This window comes from Camelina sativa, chromosome 14 (genome assembly GCF_030686135.1).
Source record: "Camelina sativa cultivar CO46 ecotype springtype chromosome 14, ASM3068613v1".
Taxonomy (NCBI): Eukaryota; Viridiplantae; Streptophyta; class Magnoliopsida; order Brassicales; family Brassicaceae; genus Camelina; species Camelina sativa.
Window position 1 is genome coordinate 27,117,821 of NC_141893.1, and position 20,007 is coordinate 27,137,827.

At 31.8% G+C, this 20,007-nt stretch overlaps 1 protein-coding gene, 1 long non-coding RNA gene and 1 pseudogene across 2 annotated transcripts; 2 read left to right on the forward strand and 1 right to left on the reverse strand.

Moving 5' to 3' along the window:
• Positions 1-3,236: 3,236 nt before the first annotated feature.
• LOC104777702 (uncharacterized) lies at positions 3,237-6,133 on the reverse strand. The gene is made up of 3 exons (XM_087486598.1): positions 5,174-6,133; positions 4,939-5,036; positions 3,237-4,066 (listed from the first exon to the last, which is right to left on the reverse strand). Exons 1-3 carry the CDS (start codon positions 5,686-5,688, stop codon positions 3,411-3,413), a joined length of 1,269 nt encoding a protein of 422 aa, XP_087342724.1. The 5' UTR covers positions 5,689-6,133; the 3' UTR covers positions 3,237-3,410.
• Positions 6,134-10,336: 4,203 nt separating this feature from the next.
• Positions 10,337-13,003, forward strand: LOC104742290 (uncharacterized). Its single transcript, XR_760497.3, has 3 exons — positions 10,337-10,760; positions 11,185-11,237; positions 12,688-13,003. It is a non-coding gene; the product is annotated as an uncharacterized LOC104742290 (long non-coding RNA).
• Positions 13,004-18,794: 5,791 nt separating this feature from the next.
• LOC147928686 (glutathione S-transferase T3-like) lies at positions 18,795-19,998 on the forward strand (annotated as a pseudogene).
• The last annotated feature ends 9 nt before the right edge of the window (positions 19,999-20,007 follow it).

Sequence of the window (20,007 nt, forward strand, 5' to 3'; positions counted from 1 at the left end):
GATATTTGGTGTAAAATGTGCGATTCTGTGTTTGAGACTATTAATCATGTTTTTTTTAATGTTCTTGTTCGTCTGAAGTTTGGAATTTATTTATGAATTCGGTCTCGTCAGAGGATTTTCCATATGAGTCTGTGTACTCAAATTTGGATTTTTTTTTTGAAAAAAGCCTCTCAATAGGATGATCCTGATCAACTTCTTCAATTAACATAGATTTTATAGCAATCTCGAAGACCATAAATAAAAAAAGTTTTTCAAGGTTTAGAGATCGAGGCAAATAATATAATTGCTCAGGTTTTGGGAGATAAGTTAGCCTGGGAAGAGGCAGGCGCTCTATTTTACAGCGGTCATGTCAGCTCCATCTCTGTCTTCGGATGTCCAAGTTTCTTCACCTCGTTTTTAGATTGATGGTTCCTGGAAAGCAACCAATGTGCCAGGATTGGGCTGATGGTGTTACGTTGGTGAGAAGCGAACCTTGTTGTTGGAGGCAAAACGTCTAAGATGAAGCCTCTCCCCCTGTATTCGGAGTTAGAAGCGTTGTTGTCAGCTATGCAGCGGATACGTGTTGCAGGGATCGCTTGTCAACATTTCGAGACTGATTGTGCTGAGTCACTATGGTGCAGTCCCTGAAGATTGGTAATCTTTCTCCAACCTGCTCGATGAGTTTAACTAGCTGGAGTCCTTCCCACTATTCTCCATCTCTTGGATCCCGTGTGCGTCAAATACGAAGGCAGATTGTCTTGCTCGTGCTTCGCGTTTTCTTATCTCCGAAGTTTTTTTTGTAAAATCCTTCCCTCCGGCTTGAGCAACTAACCGATGAATTTCCTTTTAGTTTATTGTTTGGTTGAAAAAAAAAGAGTAAATAGATGCAGTTTTAGTTAAAGAAAGTAGTTGTAGATGAGTTTAAAGTTATTAAAATAAAATAAATTTTTAAAAAAATATATATTTAATTCTTTTTGTAAGTAAAAACAATATATAAAAGTAAAGAGATAAACTTTTAGTTATAGAAAATAGTTACTTTTTTTTGCTGTAATACACTAGTATATATCTATTTACAAATCTATTATGGGGATTTTCAAAAATAATTAATTTAACACATTGTAATTGTGTAAAAAAAAAGGTAAAAATGAAAATATTTTTAAAAAAGAGGTATTTTTGAAAAAGGTATTTCAAAAAGGTTATTTATAACAAATTCTCATCTATTATCTACATAACCACTAAAAGTGTATTTGTACTCACAAATATATTTTACTGTTAAAATATACTCTTTAGTCTTTACTATTACCAACAAATTGTCTTTATGAACACATTAAATAGCATATTATATGTCTTTTCACTTTAACATTTTTATAGTTACAAAAACGCATAAGTTAATCTTACATACTCCTATTACAATAACAGTCTTTTTGAGTAAATTATTTGTTTGGTAAAAAACAATATTTTTCTTTATGTAAAGGTGAGTATTTACATTTTTTTAAGAAACAGTAATTAATTGTATAATTTTCACAACAATTTTTTTATCTTATATAAAAAGTAATCATTTTTTGGTAATATTATAATTTCAAATTTTTTGATATGTATATATAATTTCCTTATAATTATCTTTTGTAAATTTTAAAGCTGTTTAAATTTTATAATTTTCTTATAATTGTCTTTTAATATTTTTAAAACTGTTAAAAACAAAAATTTTGTTTTACATTTGAAATTTTACAAATGTTTTCTTTTCTGTAAAAGATTTTAAATATGTAGAATGTTAAAAGTGTTTAGCACAAGAAGTAGAATGTAAATGCACTTATTTGGAGTTTTGGACAACGACCGCTTGGTCACAGTGGCTGATACAAAAATGTTAAATTCAAAGACTATAGTTATATCGGATCCTCAATTGCAGGATAATCTAAAGCTTCAACACAACATAACATGTTTTATGTCAAGGTTTTTCAACAGCTGGGACATGGGAAGCTCTCAGGCCTCATGATTCAAAGAAAGACTGGGCTCCCTTGGTATGGTTTAAAGGTGCAGTGCCTAAATATGCTTTGAACATGTGGGTAAGTACCTTGAACCGCCTTCCCACTAGGCACAAACTGAAATCTTGGGGACAGATTCAATCGGATGTCTGTTGCCTCTGTTCTATTGCCTCTGAGACTAGGGACCACATACTTCTGGTCTATGAATTCTCTGCCCAGGTCTGGAAACTGGTATTTAAGAGGATCTGCCCGTGTGTCAGAGGCTTTTTCCTCTTGTCTGGAACTCCTTTCATGCATGTGTTGCTCCTCTCCATATGCCCCAATGCTGCTGAGGAAGACAACCACTAGTAAAACATGTTCATATAGTTACCTACAAATTTTTCCGTAACTATACAGAACAATTCTTCTAGTGAACTGCCCAAGTGGTGGTTTTGTAATCTTTGGCGTCAACGGAACAACATCTTGCACAACTCCATCAGACTATCTCTGCATGTCATTTTTAAGTTTGTCGATTGTGAGATCAGCGACATCATCAAGTCAAGAGACTCCAGGAAATGCTACTTTTTGTAAAAAACCTCAAATTTCATATTAATGATATTTACATGTTTAGCAAAAAAAAAAAACATAATAGAAAGTTCGAGAGAGGTACGAAATAGTTAGAAGGTGAACTTTGGATGGAAACTGTGCTATACGAAAGTTTTGGGGGAAAATGCAAATACAACACACATTATTAAGCAAATTACGTAACCCTATATATACATGTAGAGCACTGTCGATATGAACGTTGGTGAGCTAGTGAAGACTTTGTTTGTGCACATTTTTTTGTTTTTTTCATCATCTAAATACTATTTTTCTTGTTACACAAGTTTGATTGGTCTTTCGTTTGAGACTCTAATTTGAGGAAATGACATATGAAGATGGTTACATATGCTGGATTCTTGTGGTTAAAAAGAGTTCAAGATTCCTTCTAACTTGCGTGACTAATAAACCATCGTCAAAGACTTCAAAATCTTTGAAGCTAAGCTTTCAGTTCTCAACCAGGAGTTCATTAAAAAATCTTGAAATATAATTATATAACGATACTAAAAATATTAACATTTTATTTGAAAACCCTTCCATGCTTGTAAAGGAACTAAAGCTCGAGTCCAAACTCTTGTTGCTTGTAATCGACTCGGTGAATCAAATAAGAACGCTTCGCTTTTAAATGCATCTTTTTAATAGAGTTTAAACTCTTCTGACTTCTTTACTGTGTGTTTTTCAACTTGCACATGAGAATTAAAGAAACTATTTTAATGAAGTGGGGGGGGCAACAAATATACATTGTATACGTACCAATGGAAAAGAACAATCTTCTACAAACGAACATGATGTCTTAATATTACAATCCACTACTTCACACATCCCACTAAAAAACTTACAAATCCAAAATCATGTTAAGTGCAATTCTTTTTAAGCCTCGGAGACTTTGTAGATAACTACAAAGCAGGAAAGTATGGCCTTGGGATTAAACACAACCAAGTCGTCGAGACTTGTGTAGACCCCAGCCGGCCCCGCGACCGAATCATACGAGCCAGAAGCACTTTCATCTTCGGGCACGTCACCCTGCACACGCCTCACTCTTCCTGCAATCACGCGGCACACAAGCATGGCCCTCCGCTGGTCAAAGCACCTCAATACGTCGTGTGCTCTTCCACTGCTAGCAGTGGTCCTCACGCCCTTGATCTCTTCCTTTCCTTCGCCGTTGCCTAAACGCACAGTTTTGGCGTGGAAACCGTGGCGGATAATGGTGCAAACTCGGCAGCCAGGGACAGCTGAGCAGAGGGAGGTCGAACCGCGGGAGCCGAGGGAGCAGGAAACGGTGGTGCAGTGGAACCGGAGGAGCTCGTTGCCGTCGGCGGCAGAACGTGGCTCTTTTCTGGTGGAGGCATGTGCATGGGACTTAATTACGTCGCGACAATCTTCAAACCGTTGGATAGTGCGCTGAGTGTTGTGGACTTTTAATATCCGTTCGATCTTGTAGATGGGACTGTCTTTACGTAACCAGCTAGATTTGAAGATGATGTCCACTATGTTTCGCCCTGAATCCTCTGGTCCCAACTCCGAGACTGTTATCAAAATTAACTACATTACAAAAAACATCTTCACATATGTTTTTTTTGTCGATATCGAGATGAATATATCCTTAAATCAACCACAACAAGTAAAAGGAATCCAAGATTCATATTTTATTATACAAAATCATTAGAAATTTTTTTTATTTGTAATATAACATGGTCAATTAAAATTTCCTATATGATAAAATTAAGAATTCATCTAGTAAAGGTGTAAAAGCCTATTCATATGTTCTGTTATGGTTTGGCTTTGGTTTATTTCAATTCAATTTGATTCGATCTGAAAAATTCATGTAAAAAAATTTGAATTTCATTTTGGTTTAGTACGTATTTCTTCTGTTAGGCTGTTTTTCCTTTCCAGCTCGTTCAAACGAAATTTTAATATATGGTTGAAATTAATATATAAAAACCCGTAGAGTGATAGATTAGTGATGTTGTTTGTCGCCTAATATGTGTTTTTGATATAAAATATTCTAATCTTTGTACCATGAATGAATCTGGAATACAACATATGCTGCTGTACATACATATCCAAAAACAACGACAGGACATGCCAGATTTATGGCCCCAACTACGAGAAAAGAAAACTAAAAGACAGACCATTATTACTAATATTTTTAATTTTTCTCAACTAATTAATAGAAAATTCCAAAACAGGAAATAAAGAAAATTTATTTTTGATAAAAGGCGTTTGATTAAACCAAAAACATGTTCGAGTTAAACTGAACTTTATATATGTCTGCTTTATCAACTAAAATAACTTTATTAAGTCTTCTTGATCTATAATGGATTCGGAACTATGGCTTTATTAATAACATTATATGAAAAGAGATAAATTAATCAAAAAGGGGATGCATTATGCATACCAGCGTGACGAACTGCTTGATGAATCTCCAATGATTCAAGCTTAGGGAAGACCTCCCCACACTGTGGACATGCACATATTCTTGGTGCTATTGGATACCTAATTATGTAAACAAATCGTTATTAACTAATCACTCTTATATTATTTCATTTTGTAATCATGATGATATGTAGATGTTCAAGAAATTTGCACAGGCATTATTCAGAATTAAGTAGTAAGAATAAAAAGTTATGAACCTGCTTGGATCAACAATCATGTGGCACTCATAGCAACCGGATAGTTTTCTGAAGTGCATAGCTTTGGAAGTTGAATACGACGAGTAAGCGCCACAACCGTTGGATCTAACCGATGAAGACGATTCGCGGTTAACGGGTTTTCGGGTCAATAACCGGGCATCTTGGCCTAGATTGCTACTCTCGGGGGAATGATCTGAACGGTGGATCACTCGAGCATTACCGTAAATAACATCGCTAAACTTACAAAGAGAGGAGCCACAAGATGATGAGGTAATCTTTGATGGTTCGTGCACTCGTGGCCCTTCAATTTGTTTGCAACTCAAAAGGTTCTTTATCTGGCTCCATGACGACGACGAAGATGATGATGTTGATGGTACCGTCTTCTGCTTTAGCTTTTGCGTTTGCGTCTGAGGCGGTGGTTGAGAAGTTTTCTTCTTTGTGTTCTTCTTCTTTGGGTCTGAAGATAAGCGCCTTTGCTTGTGGGTTGTTTCTGGTATGAAAGGGAGAGGAGCCATGACGAAAAAGAGAATATCGAAGAAAGCGAAAATAGAATTGAAAACTAGATTACACTCTCTCCAATATATATAGACTATACAATATACAAGAAGTGAGGGATAGGAGAGAAGGAATCTTTGTTGTTTTGTTTGTGTTTTTGGTGGGATGGGATCCGAGAAGACTTAAGTGACCGAGTGGGATCAAAACAATCCAATATAACTAATCCATACATATGGAGTTTGGTTACCTTTTTTTTAACGTACGTACGCTTCAATTTAGAGTTACAGTACCCACTTTATTAAATATTGAGAAGCACATAATAGTTTCATATAGTTCTATTACATGGCATCCAACCATACAAAACGTTGACACAGATCCAGATTTAGATTTTGGTATTTAATGGCGATTTACACACTCGTCATAAAATAACAAAGTTAATATATTTTTATTGGAGTAGGTGATATCAACTACAAACATATATGATTCTCGATTATTTTAAATTGTATGCATTAGGCTATGTAGTGGAGTTGGCCACCGTTCTGTATGTCTTTTTGTTCCTCCATGTTTTTAGGACTAATGCAAAGATAGTATACGGTTACAATACTTTAAAGTAATCTAATTACTATAGAGATAAGTTTTAGATCCAGATACATATATATATACCACTAATTAATACCAAAATCTTAGATTTCGGAAAGGAGCTATACAGAATGTGATGTTTTTTGAGAAAAAAAGACCATTGGGGGAGATGACTCTCCTAAAAATATCTTAATGCGGTCCAAAATTCACGTGTCATACTACGATTGACAGATACTTGATAATTGAATCCCTAATACATCCGTTTGGAACATTTGAAACTATCCTGTTTCACTTAGCTTTCCGGACCACGACCTATTATGTTTGGCAGGAGGCATGGAAAGAGCTACCATTTTACGAATAACTACCCTTTTGATTTTTCGTTTTCTTTTTTGGTTGTGAATAGACAATTTTTTCATGCTTTTTTAGAGAATTTGTAATAAAAATTATATTGTGATACATCAAGTATGTGAATTTCCCAAACTTGCTCGATCGATCAGTATTAAAAATATATTGAAATTAATGTAAATCACTAATATAAACTATATATAAAAATATTTCTAGCTATATCTATATTTTTAATTTTAATTATATACATATAATATGTTCAAAATCAAAATTGACGAAAACAACATTAATAAACTTTAGTATAATATTTCATATATAAACAATTATGCTAAAAGCAAAGTTTAACAGAGGTAAAAAAAAGACACGAAGCCAAAGAGACCAGAGTAGAGAAGCCTATACGGAAAAGAAAAAAAAAAGGACATATACGGAACATCACTTTAGTTTATTGAGAAGCCATGCAAGTCAGCATTTTCATCACAGCCTTATCGTATGAGACTATTCATTATTCGCGAACGAATCTAAAGTTACTTTTATTAAAATCAAAAAGATAAACTTATACTTTACCAGAACAGCTAGCTTTTTGTTTTTAGCACAAAAAGAGAGTATATTGTGCTAATATATATTATTTCATATGACTGAACTGCAGTTATAGTGTACATTTAGGTTCTCACTTCACATAGAACTGAAATGATATAAAAATTTGGAAATAAATGATTCAATTTAATATGTTCCAGTATTTCACTCTCTACAAATCTTGCATGCTCATTTGTGATCTAATTATAACAAATTGCACTATTAGTATCAATTTTTGTATAACTGATCAATATTTTCAAGATGGAAAATATGGCATGGAAAATAAATGATTAAAATCTTTATCAAAATGAAAGATTAAGTGGTTCAAAATATATATGGCTCTAGTTCATTAGATTAAACTTGAAATGTTTTTAGATAATATGTATATCAGAGCAGGAATTCATGGCTCGATTAGATGAAAATGGAACATAAATGCATAGTGTTAATGATGAAAAGTCTTTGGTGATAAAGAAAAAAGTAGTATATATAAGAAGATAGTCGGAGAAGAAGGTGCGGTAGAAGCTAAAGTTCAAGTAGGAGGAGCCAAGAGATCGGCACATAGACACATCGAGAGTATAAAGTTTACACATAGGTAGTGGCTGTGGCCCTCGTGATATTGCCGCAAAACATGGCCTCTTCTCTCACATGTCTTACCTTTATTCGCTTTGTCATCTACTCTCTCCCCATAGATCCCTTTTTACGTATCTATACTTATTATTTTGTAATATATTATACAACAAATACGCACACATGCCGGCCACTAATGTACATGCATTTACACATGTGTCCACTTCGTTCCACGCTGCGGAAGAAAAAAAGGTATATAGCATATACGTACGTACGTACGTCAAAATTGATCTAATAACCACTATATATTGAGTCCAGTTTAACTATAAATCAATAATAAAAAATAAACTAAAAGCTTTTTAATGAAATTTAAAGTTGAAATCATTTTATTTTATTTTAACGAGAGAATTGAGAATCAATTATCCTTTAGTTATATATATAAAAAAAACTGAGAATCAATTCTCATAACTTCGTCACTTAAGGTAATAGCTTACGTAGAGAGAGAGGTAAAAAATGTATGATTTTCTAATCTTTTTTTTTTCCTAATCTAGGTGAAGATCTTGCAGGGAGGTTAATTAAAAGAAGACTAGGATAAAACCCGCACGAACGTGCGGAGTTAATTTCAAAAACTAAGTTTGATAATCGGTTTATAATATATCACATATGTCTAGGATTATGTTTCTTTTGGTTCGTCTCCCGCATTTTATTGAAAAAAGAAAACTAAAGCAATTACAACCGAACGGATCTAAGACGCGCAGACCGTTTGCATCCTCACAAACAATGGAGTTAACAGCCTCCAAAGAAGAATCAAAGCTATGAAATCCTAAAAATAAAGAGAAAGCATAGTTTACCAACTCATACGCCAGATGATTCGCCTTCCTATACGTACCAGGAAAGACAGCGGATGCAAATCATTAATCCTTGTCCCTGTCATTGGCATAATTTTTTTTTATTTTATTTAAATAAGTTTGTGCTTAACAATAGTCTTACCAATATATTTAGCACAGTTTTTTTTGGCATTGCCAAACAAAAAAAAAAGATTTTTTAAAAAATCATAAATTTATTTCTTAACAATAGAGTTTTATTAAGCTTTTCCTTGTTGTCCAATACACATACAGTACTTTACGTATTGATATATACAATATCTTATTAGTTATATTTCGGCTTCAATTGGTGACCAAATTTTAGGAAAAGAATGAGGAGGAATGTGATATTCCTTTTTATTTCATAATTTTTTTACCATTTGATAGTAATAATTTTTCCTTTACATTCATCTATATTCTTAAAAAAATAAGGAACAATAGAACAAAAGTGTTCCTTCCCAAAATTGATGAGCAACAAATGGAACAGAAAAAAGAACAAATATTAAAATTCGTTTTTTATTTTAAAATAAATAAAAAATAAGTTTATTAATAATATTCAATTTTCTAATATAATAGTTTTCATATTTTCATAATGTATTGACAGAAAAAATAATTTTGATATGAATTTCATGTTAAACTAATCTTAAGGCTATTTGAAAACCATATATGAATAGTAAAATAAATTTAAGAGACTCATGTTTATATCGTAAGTAAAAACTAAAAATATTTTAAATTACTATTAAAATTGTATTGTAGGTTAATATTAAATATTAATATTTAATATTTAATATGACATATCTAAAATTTAATTTACAGTTTTTTTTTTTAAAAAATGTAAAATTCATTGTATATACATTATAAGTAGTATTAGTATTATTGTTGAATTTGATTTATTAAAAAGATATTTTTATTGTTTGGTTACCATTTACTATTTAGTTCATTCTCTGCAGATTTTCTTTTTATTTCTCAAAAACTGTTTATTCCATTCTGTATTATTCTTTTTGTTCTTCTAATGGTTACCAGTAGAAGCCTTCATGTTCTAGATGTATAACATTGTTAAATTATCTTCTCTTTTTTTTCTCAAAAGTTAGTTTGTATCTTATTATATAAAAATATATAAAAAAATAATAATGTCTTGGTGTTTTCCTACATTTTGATTACGTAGTTACATAGAAGGTTTTAATAAGCTGACTTAAATAATCCAATTTACATAGAAGGTTTATAATAAGCTGACTTAAATAATTTTATAAATAAATATATATAGTCCATGTATATTTATATATCATATTATATATTAAATATTTTAAAATTAGTTAACTTATTTATTTTTATTATTTTATATTGGTTTATGTAGTTTTTGGATTATTTTATATTTGTCAGTATTTTGTTTTTCTAAGTTTTAATAATTACTACAGATTTGTGCCACACATCTCATTAGAGATAATCCGAGAATAGCAAATACACTGGTTTTTTGTTAATACTGGGAATCCAAACATATTTTAATTTGTTAATACAACTTGGAGAGGAAAACAAAACTATGTCACCGATGATAAGAAGAAACTTGGAGAGCAATTGATGGTGCTCCATTGAATTCTCTCATCTCTTACGTTATTATGATGTCTAATGAACCCTCTAGAATTCTGAAAGAAACACGATTACAATTACGTGTCATATTGTTTTTGGTTCATTTTAGGTTTTGGGCTTCAAAAGGCTTGTACTCAGCCTTGTAATGTACCTGTTTGGGCTTTCGATTAATGATATCTGTGGTTGGCCAAAAAAATAAAAATTGTGCCGATAAATTAAAAGAAAAAGGAAAGGGAAAGTTGTTTCTCATCGACAATCCGATAATCGAATCGATTTATTAGACTATTAACAATTTATCTTCAAATTCTCTTCTTGATTTGGCCGGCGGTTTCTGTGGCTCTTAGCTCTCCGACTCTTGTTGGTGGTTTACCGGAGCGTCATCGCTGTGTGGTGGCAGGGAGAATCTGGGCGGTTTGTTGCGACTTCTTTCTTTGGTTTGGTTTGTGGCTCTGAAGGGTCGGTAGTTGTGCCAGAGCTTTCCTCTTTTAGGGCTTGCTTCGGAGATCTTGTTACCTGGGGGTGCATCGCCTTATTTCCAGATCTCCTCTTCCTCCAGGAGGTTTTGGTGTGGACCCAATTAGGTATGTTAGAACTATTTCCAGAGTCAACGTTTGCATGAGTAGAAGACAACTGAAAGAGGTTTTTAGCCAATTCAAGAAACAAAATTTTGGCCAATTCATGAATACAAAACTTGGTTAGTTAAATAATTATAGCTGATATTTCAAACGTATGCTGAGTACATATTGAAAACTGTGTAGCCTCCTTGTAGGTATTAAATATAATTTCTTACATGGACCAGAAGAATTTACTTTTAAGTTTCTTTGAACTTCTATAAGGCGCGACAACTCTCATTCCTACACAGTTCATAAAATTTTGTTAGTTCTATAAAAATCAAAAGAGGCTGATCAAAGTCGCCATTATAGAAAGTTTTTACATTTCGTCCTTATAGGAGTGCACACAAATGTAAAAAACAGTTCTCACATTTAAAAGCTCATATCCTTGCAGGAAAAAAGATTTGATTATTGGATAAGTTTTATATGGTTCTCCGCTTAATCCAAGTAAGTTTCTAATTTCTTGAGAAACTATATGAAAAACGGAACTATTTGGAACATGTTTATTGATAGTTTGATACCAGTAGAATTCCTTGTAAATTTCGAGTTTGAAGTTGATAGATGGTGTAGGACTCCTTGTATTCGACGTATTCTTCATCCTGTTTCATATAATGACAATAGTGGCATTAGTTTGATATTTTGATAAACAATGCTTTAAGAATAAAGAGAATTAAGATTATACAACTTTGGGATCAAAGTGATACACTTACTTTGGGTTGGAGTTTTTTTTTTTTTGTGTGTGTTTAAATAGTTTAAGTGTTAGGGGGAGGTATTGGTTTAGGATTTAGAAAGAATTTTAATGACTTTAAAAGTTAGGTAAAATATGTTGTTATTCAATCAAAACTTTTAAAAACTCTTTAAAAATTTGGTGTTATTGGTTGTGGATTTGTAAAAAGTTATCTAAAATCTTGATAAATCTAGTGTTATTAGATTAAGAGTTTTATAAAGTCATTAAAAGTTTTATGTTATTCAAGTAAAACAAAAGAATCTTGGATTGTTAATGAATTCAAATTTTATGTTATTGGTTTAGGATTTTATATCATTTCCTTCATAACAAAAGTCATGAAAATTCTTTCATCAAATAGAAAGATTTTACAAGATTAGAAAAAACAAATCATCAGGTTTTAAAAAACTTCCTAAACAATCTTTTAGAATCCTTCATTTTTAACTTTCAATTTTCTATGATTCTAACAATCAGCAAGAACATAAAGTCATTAAAATTCTTTCTAAATCCTAAACCAATACCTCCCCCTTATATTAGTTCTTGAGTATAGGTTTGTATTTATAGAACTAATGGAGCCAGTTTTGTGAAATGGTATTATTCTGGAATATGTTTATTCGATAATGGCCATGAGATACGGTAATGGTAATAGATTGTTTCAATAAATTCTTAACTTTCAAATCCGTGTTAGTTGCTAAAATTTAGAGGATACAAACAATCAGTTAATACAATTTTAAAAGGTTACTATAATTTAGCTACAATATATTCAAACTTACCTAAATGTATAGATTCGAAATATATCATCGGCGTTAAAATTCTGATTCGTTGATTTGGGTGATGATTGTGTCCGATTAAACAGCACATATTTATTGTGGTTTAATTGTTTGGGATTATATGGAAACCGATTAATAGTGTTAGGATATCTGATGATATTTATATTGATGATGGTTTAGGGAATCCGCTTTTTTTATGGGCATTCTAATTTAAACGTACATTCCTTAACAACCATATCTTTCTGTTTCTGAATGGTTTGTTTAATCCTTAAAAAAACAAATATATATATATATATAATGTTTGATATGATATGGAAGAGGATCATCAGGGATTACATATTATTAGTTGCCATTTTTATAGTATGCGGATTATGATGTCGATTGGATTTGATTTCTCGTACAGGTTTAAGAAGAAGAGAGTGTTTGGATACATCTATTATATATCGAAGATCCGAATGAGATTGTGTCCAAACAGAGAGGCTCCGCGTCTTTTTACAATTTTAATTACCTTATTGCTCTTAAATTTTTTTTTTTACTCTTCTTCCTTTATTCTTGCGTAGGGACAATATATGAAATTTTTGCCAAAGTTTTTTTTTTTTTTTCCTGCTTTTGAATTCCCCAGATGCTGTGCTCCATTTTATTGTAAGTACGTAATACGTTTAATGATTATATAATATATTCATAATAATTTAATAAAAGACAGCAGACAAGATTTGAAATTTCGCGTTACTGCACTTACAATTTAGGACAACAAAAAGAAATCCAGACAAACTTTCACTTAGTATATATGGATAATCTATTTTTTTTTGTCTGTCACACTTAAAAATCATAAAATATGATCCTTTTATTATTTTTTTCCCTGCTCCCTGGTTAAATTAAAATATGGATAATGTCTTGAAAGGTTGTATTAATTATAAATAAAATTAATAAAATAATTTCAGTTTCTTTCAAAAAGTTCTCACATGCAATTTGGACAAAAATGATATATAATGTATGTTTTATATTATTTCATTGTTTGCTTTACAATAAGGTTTCAGATCTAACTAAAGGAAGTTGATTTGAGATACTTTCATAACTTAAATAGATTGTTTTCGTCCCACAACTCAATTTATTACGTTACTGTTACAAGATAGTCACGTTACTATTGATATTTTTGTTGTAATACTTGGTTTTGTTCGGTTGATACTATTACAAGATCTAGATCATTACAATGGCAACTTGGCCAAGTAAATACAATTTTTTTTATAATTACAATGATAAAATTCAGTCAGTTGGGTAGTTAGACGACACCACATGTTTGTGATTTTCGTCAAAGCACCCAGAGTGTCATTTTTTTTGGTCCCAAAATAAACATATATTTGATATATACTTTATAATAAAATGGATAATGCTCTTCTAATTACCTTTTTTTTTTTGTTTGAAAAAGGATTTTGCAATTTAAATAAAGGTGAATTAGATCAGTAGCCAAAATAAAAAAACATAGAAGAAAATAACATTATATTAAAAAAAATAAGGAATCAAGATAGGGGTAGAGCAAAATTACCACTTTAGTGTTTTGTATGGTGGAGGGAGTGGTGGCTGTTGGTCGGAAGCGGTGGCCGACAGCCGAAGTAAGTGACCGAAGGTTGGCGGTCGAAGGTTGTCGGTGAAGGAGTTGGTCGGAGGTCGGTGGCCGGAGGTTGGCGGCGGAGGTGTTGGTCGGAGGTCGGCAGCAGAGGTGTTGGCCGGAGGTCGATGGCGGAGGAATTGGCCGGAGGTCGGTTGTCGGAGGAGTTGGCCGGAGATCGGCGGCGGAGGAGTTGGCCGGAGATCGGCGGTGGAAGAGGTGACCGAAAGTTGGCGGAAGAGAAAGTGGCCGGAGGTGGTGTTAGTGGTGGGTGAAGATAAGGTGGTGAAGGGGGTAAAATCTGTCATTAATACATATTATATAGATTATATAGTAGATATATGGTTAGTATAGTTAGTTTTTAAATTATAGAATTTTTTTTGGTTATATACAGCCCAATTTCCCTTTAAATAATGTAAAAGATTACAGCTATGACTCAGAGTCATACAGTTTTTAAAAAGTGAAAAAGGAGAAAGATTAAACATACATTTGGTAACAAACATATGAGAATATGCAAAAAAAGTTTCAAAGCATGGAACTGCTAAAAGGAAGAGATGAAAATTAACCAACGCTTCCGCCACCGCCTATACAACGGCGTTCCTTTTAACCGTACGTTGTCCATTCATGTTCTTGCAACTTTGCATCTAACCTAGTTTGATAATAATCTGATATCCCAAACCTAACTATGCCAATGCTCACTTTAGTTGTTTAAATAAACAAAAACTAGGTAGTAACCCATGCTACAGCACAAGACAAAACATTTTAATATAAATTTTAAATTCGTCAAATGATTAAGAATTATATTAACCCGAGCGTTATAGCACATGTGCGCTATTTTCATGAAAATTAATAAAATTCAAACTTAGATGTGTTTAGTTTGGAACGGGAAATACGTCCCGTCCTAACCCATCCCCTGGTGACCCGTTTTATCTCGTTTCATCTTCTCTCGTTGCATTCTGTATCATTATAATGTTTTTTCTCTGTTAAACAATTACTCGTTAGAAAATATTTATTAAAAGAGATTGGGTAAGAAATTTAGACAGGATACCAGAGTTCTCCATTGATTATTTTTTTTAGTTAGTTGAAATTATCCAAAAAATATAATTTCAAAAACTATATAATTGTTTTCAAAAATACCAAAATTTTCTAAGTGCTCGTTCCAAAGTGGTTAATTACATGTTGCATAGTTAATCTTTATCCAAATTAGTGAAAGCTTGACACTTGAATTTATCTACCTATATTTTTTATTTCGTATTTTTATCTAAAATTTATGTCCCTTTTAAAAAAATGTTCAATTTATTATTTTTCATTATTTGACTTACCCGTTTCAGTTTATATATATTATTTATTGTCTTAATATCATAAATAGACAGGAATTTTTCTCAAAATTTAATTATTGTTTCTTAAAGTATATGTACTTAATTAGTAAATTAAATTACTTCAAAAAACAGTGGTAAAACATATATTAAGTTAAATAATAAACCCTTTTAGGGTCTTAAATTTTTAATTGTATAATATTACTCAACTTTTTTTTGAAAATCGTTTGAGTACAATGTTTTCTATTATATGAATTACCCATTTATGTCATTTCTCCACTATTTCTCATCGCAATACCATAAATAGACTGGAATTTTAATCATAGTTTAATTTACATGTTCTGTTATGATATGAAATCATATGCGTAAACATTAATATGTTTCTGATTATATTAAGAGTATATTTATAAGAAAAAATTAATCTTATGATTAAAGATTTTCAATCCGTCTTTTGATTCGATTTCAGTTGAAATTATTTAGTGTTTTTTTGGATCTTTTGATTCGATTTCGGTTAAAATTATTTAGTGTTTTTATGATATCCATAAAAACCAAACACACCCCGTGTTTGTTAAAAATATTAAGTGATTTACTTATATATTTTCAAACTAATCAAAATATTTTTCATAGTTTGCTTAGAGGTGTTAAATCAGAATATCATATTTCACTTTGATTTTAGTTAGATTTTGGACATGAAACCCGTCTTGTCCCATCTCTTCACCTCTTGTCCCGTCCCTTTCCGTCACGTTTTGTATTCGCTAATATATTTGCATAGGCTGAAATTTTGTTGTTTTTATGCAAATTAAACAATTTAAACATTTTAAAAGATTGACATGTGGGATAAGATTTTTACATACATTCTAATTTTCCCCATAATGTACATTTTAAAGTGGCTTAAGGTAAAACTCTTAAACATGTCAAATATGTCATGCGTTCGCGTGAGTAAATAGTATGTCTGCTTCATACCGTTTACGCTTACATATGAATAAATCGCTCTTGTTAATTTATAAAATATATTTGGAGCTAGAAAATAATACATAATTTTAAACATTAATACACATATTCTTTGAAAATAATTTAATTTGATAAGCACTGATATACACTACAAATTATTTAAATATTTTAAGACTTTATATTAGATAAATATATCTAATTATATTTCTGTGTTATATTTTTTAAAACTCACATACAACCTGCAATTGAATACTATTTTTAATTTTAAAAATCGACATTGCATTAATTAAGAATGTAATGCATGCTAATTGTTCTTTTAAATTTTCTATTTTTTAATATATTATCTAATTATAATATACTTGTTTTGTTAGTTTGTAATCCATGTGACTTGTTATTAGATTGATATTAAATTGTGATGATGGATGTGGCCCGTGGATTATATTGGTACAATGATCTAAAAGAGCGAATTAGCTTATTGTTGCTTAGAAATAATTTTATTTAACTAGTTTTATTGGTGTTAGTATGCAATATAGTGATTATTTTGTGTTGATCATCGTTATCATTCCCTTTTTCGTATTAAGACAGCTGGTTAATAACTAAATATGTTTGACTTAATATTATAATATGCAGTGTTAATTCATTGGGTAAATAATTTCCCAATTACATATTTCAATTCTTTTTTTTGAAAATTGAATGGCATAATTCATAAGTTGAATACTTATATTTCATTTCCAAATTTAATATTTATAATTTATGTGATAGACAAAAAAAATATAACAATGAATTTATATAACGAAAACTCTTTGTATTCAAGTTAAAATATTCATCATTTTTCTCAAAAATGTTAAAATTATTATTTTGGAGTTCTAGTAATTGATTAAAAAAAAAATCTTAAACGGTTTTACTATAGTTCTTTGTTAAGTTATATCAAGTTCAACTGAATAACATAAAATCCAAAACTAAATATTTTGAAATGAAAATGGGTCCTGTTTATTAACAAATCTTGAATAGTATATGAGATCTTTTCGAATACCTAAGAGTATCTCCATCAAAGCATCTAAGTGAATTGCTTACAAGTTGCTTAACAAAAAAGCAGATTAATTATAATGGAAATAATCTGATTTTGCTAAGAATTGATTGTTAGCTTGGATGTTTTAGGATCATTAGAGTATCTCCATCAAAGCATCTTAGTGAATTGCTTACAAGTTGCTTAGCAAAAAAGCAGATTAATTATAATGGAAATAATCTGATTTTGCTAAGAATCGATTGTTAGCTTAGATGTTTTAGGATCATTAAGAACCATGAGTGTGTTGCTTTCTGATTGGCTGGAGTAAAAAAAAAAAGGATTTTTTTTTTCGTTTTCTTCTTTCCCGATTTTATTTTGATTTCCTCTCTCTCTCCTTAATCGTTTCTCTGTCTCTCCTCTCTCGTCTCTTTGCTATCAATAGATCAGAAGATTTCGATGGAAAAGCTTGAGAGAAGATTGTATAATTGAGAGGTATAACAGTGGGCAAAGCCTCTTTCGCCGGCGATATCATCATCTCGATCGACTGCGGCACTATCGACGGTGGCGGTTCATCAATTGGAGAGGGTTTTTGCTTCACCAAATCGGAGATTGCAGTGGTCAATTCTCGAATTATTTGGTTTAATCGTTTCTCTAGGTAATAATCTCCTTGATTTCATTAGTAGATCAACATGAATCATTAGTTTTATGGATTTTAATATAACTGGCCTCTTGAATTTATATCGACATGAATCGTTTCTCCGCCATGCTTAATGTGCTTGTGAACTGCTCTTGTGGCGATGAGAGAGTTTCTAAAAATTATGGTTTGTTTGTTATTTTATTTTGGCATTAGCAGGTGGTATTGGAGCGGGAGTTATTGCTGGTATAGTTGTAGGAGTGATTCTGGCTTTGTTGTTAGTCTTGTTTGTCGTATATTATGTTTACCGGAATAGAAAGTCCAAGGGTAGTTCGTTTTCATCTTCTATTCCGTTGTCTTCTAAGGCTGATCATGGTAATTTTGTGATGATCTCTAATTTTTATGTTTCTTTTGTTAGCTGATGTTCTCCTGGAGTTGCTGCTATAAGCGTTGACAAATCTGTTGAGTTTACGTTGGAGGAGCTCGCTAAGGCTACCGATGAGTCTAAGTTTATGGTTTGTCTATAGGTAATAATCTATATGTTTTGGCACTTGAATTTCAATATAACTGGCCTCTCTTCTATTTCTCAATGGATTTTAATTCTTTTTGCAGTGTATAGCATCTGCGAGTCAACTACCTAGCTCACTCTTTGTGTACCTGTCAAATTCATACAAGGTAATTCATCTTTTTTCTCAATTGACCTGTAATGCTTGTTAGTTTCTATAAGTTTGAGTTTAAGTGAAAAAGTTTGTTGAATACGAACACTTACTGTGGAGTTAATTTTGTTCTCAATGGTTTGTACTTATCATTGATTGCTTGTTTTGTCACACTTTAAACACACATTGTTGGTTGTTGTCACAGTTAAACACTTTTATGTCTAGTGTAAACACACAATGCTTGGTAGTTGTCATTGATTGCTAACATGACACACTTAAACACACATTACACTTACAACTTCATCTCTAGTTATATATTATAGACTTTAGGTGAAGCTTAACACAAACCTTTCTTCGCATTTACACATCTGCCACAATCACAAACTTTCTCTTCCTTTAAACAAGAAAGCCACACACTTCATTCTTATTCACCCTTCATCCTTCTTCTTTTTCTTCCTTTAAACACAAACCAGAAACTTCACTATGGATCAATATAGTCAAGATTCTGGTTTTATGGACCTTTTAACTAGTCAACAAGAAAACCAAACACTAACCAATCCGTTTGATGAGGAGCCAACTGTTGATGAACAGAAACCTAAGGAGCGTAGAAGGAAGTGGTCTCACACAGAAGACGTGCTCCTCATTGGTGCTTGGTTGAATACCTCCAAAGATGCAGTTGTTTCAAATGACCAAAAACTAAATACTTTTTGGACACATATTACTGATTATTATCATGCAAGTCCTACGCTAGCTGGTGTGGAAAGGAGAGAGCCCAGTCACTGTAAGCAAAGGTGGCAGAAGATTAACGAAACAGTGTGCAAATTTGTTGGCAGCTATGAGGCTGCAACGAAGGCCAAACCAAGTGGACAGAATGAAGACGATGTCATGAAATTGGCATATGATATCTACTCCAACGATCACAAAGTGAAGTTCACCCTTGATCACAAAGAGAGCTCCGCCATGATCAGAAATGGTGTGGACCTTCTTCTGCAAAAAGTTATGGGCCATCAAAGAGAAGAAAGTGTGATGATCACACTTCACAGTCATCAAACTCGTTTCCAATTACCCATGAAGATACTAAAGCTCGTCCTATTGGTGTTAAGGCAACAAAAGCCAAAGGTAAAAAGCCTGTGATGAAGCCAAATGTGGAAGAAGGAGGTGCTTCAATTGAGTATTTGCAGACCATGTGGGAGATAAGGCAAAAGGAATTTGTTTTGAAAGATAAACAAACTTTGCGTAAAGAGAATCTTAGCAAGAATAAGATGCTTGACAGTCTAATTGCTAAAACAGAGCCATTAACTGAAATGGAAATCGCTTTAAAGGATAAGTTAATTAGTGACTTGTTGTCAAGTTAGTGTTTGAGTTTATGTTTATGTTTGAATATGTATTTTGTTTATGTTTATGTTATGTAATGAATCAACTTGTTTGTTTTTTGTTTATGTTTATGTTTCTGTTATGTAATGAATCAACACATGTTTCGATGACTTTTAGTTTATGTTATGTAATAACTTTTGGTTTCACATAATGAGTTTCGATGTTTCGGTTTATGTTATG

Bases quoted from the DNA above. Each gene is read 5' to 3' on its own strand.
- LOC104777702 (XM_087486598.1), bottom strand. From the start codon at position 5,688: ATGGCTCCTCTCCCTTTCATACCAGAAACAACCCACAAGCAAAGGCGC. The intron at 5,037-5,173 runs GTTCATAACTTT...TTACATAATTAG, and splicing joins ATGATTGTTGATCCAAGCAG to GTATCCAATAGCACCAAGAA. The intron at 4,067-4,938 runs GTATGCATAATG...TTTTGATAACAG, and splicing joins TCAAGCAGTTCGTCACGCTG to TCTCGGAGTTGGGACCAGAG.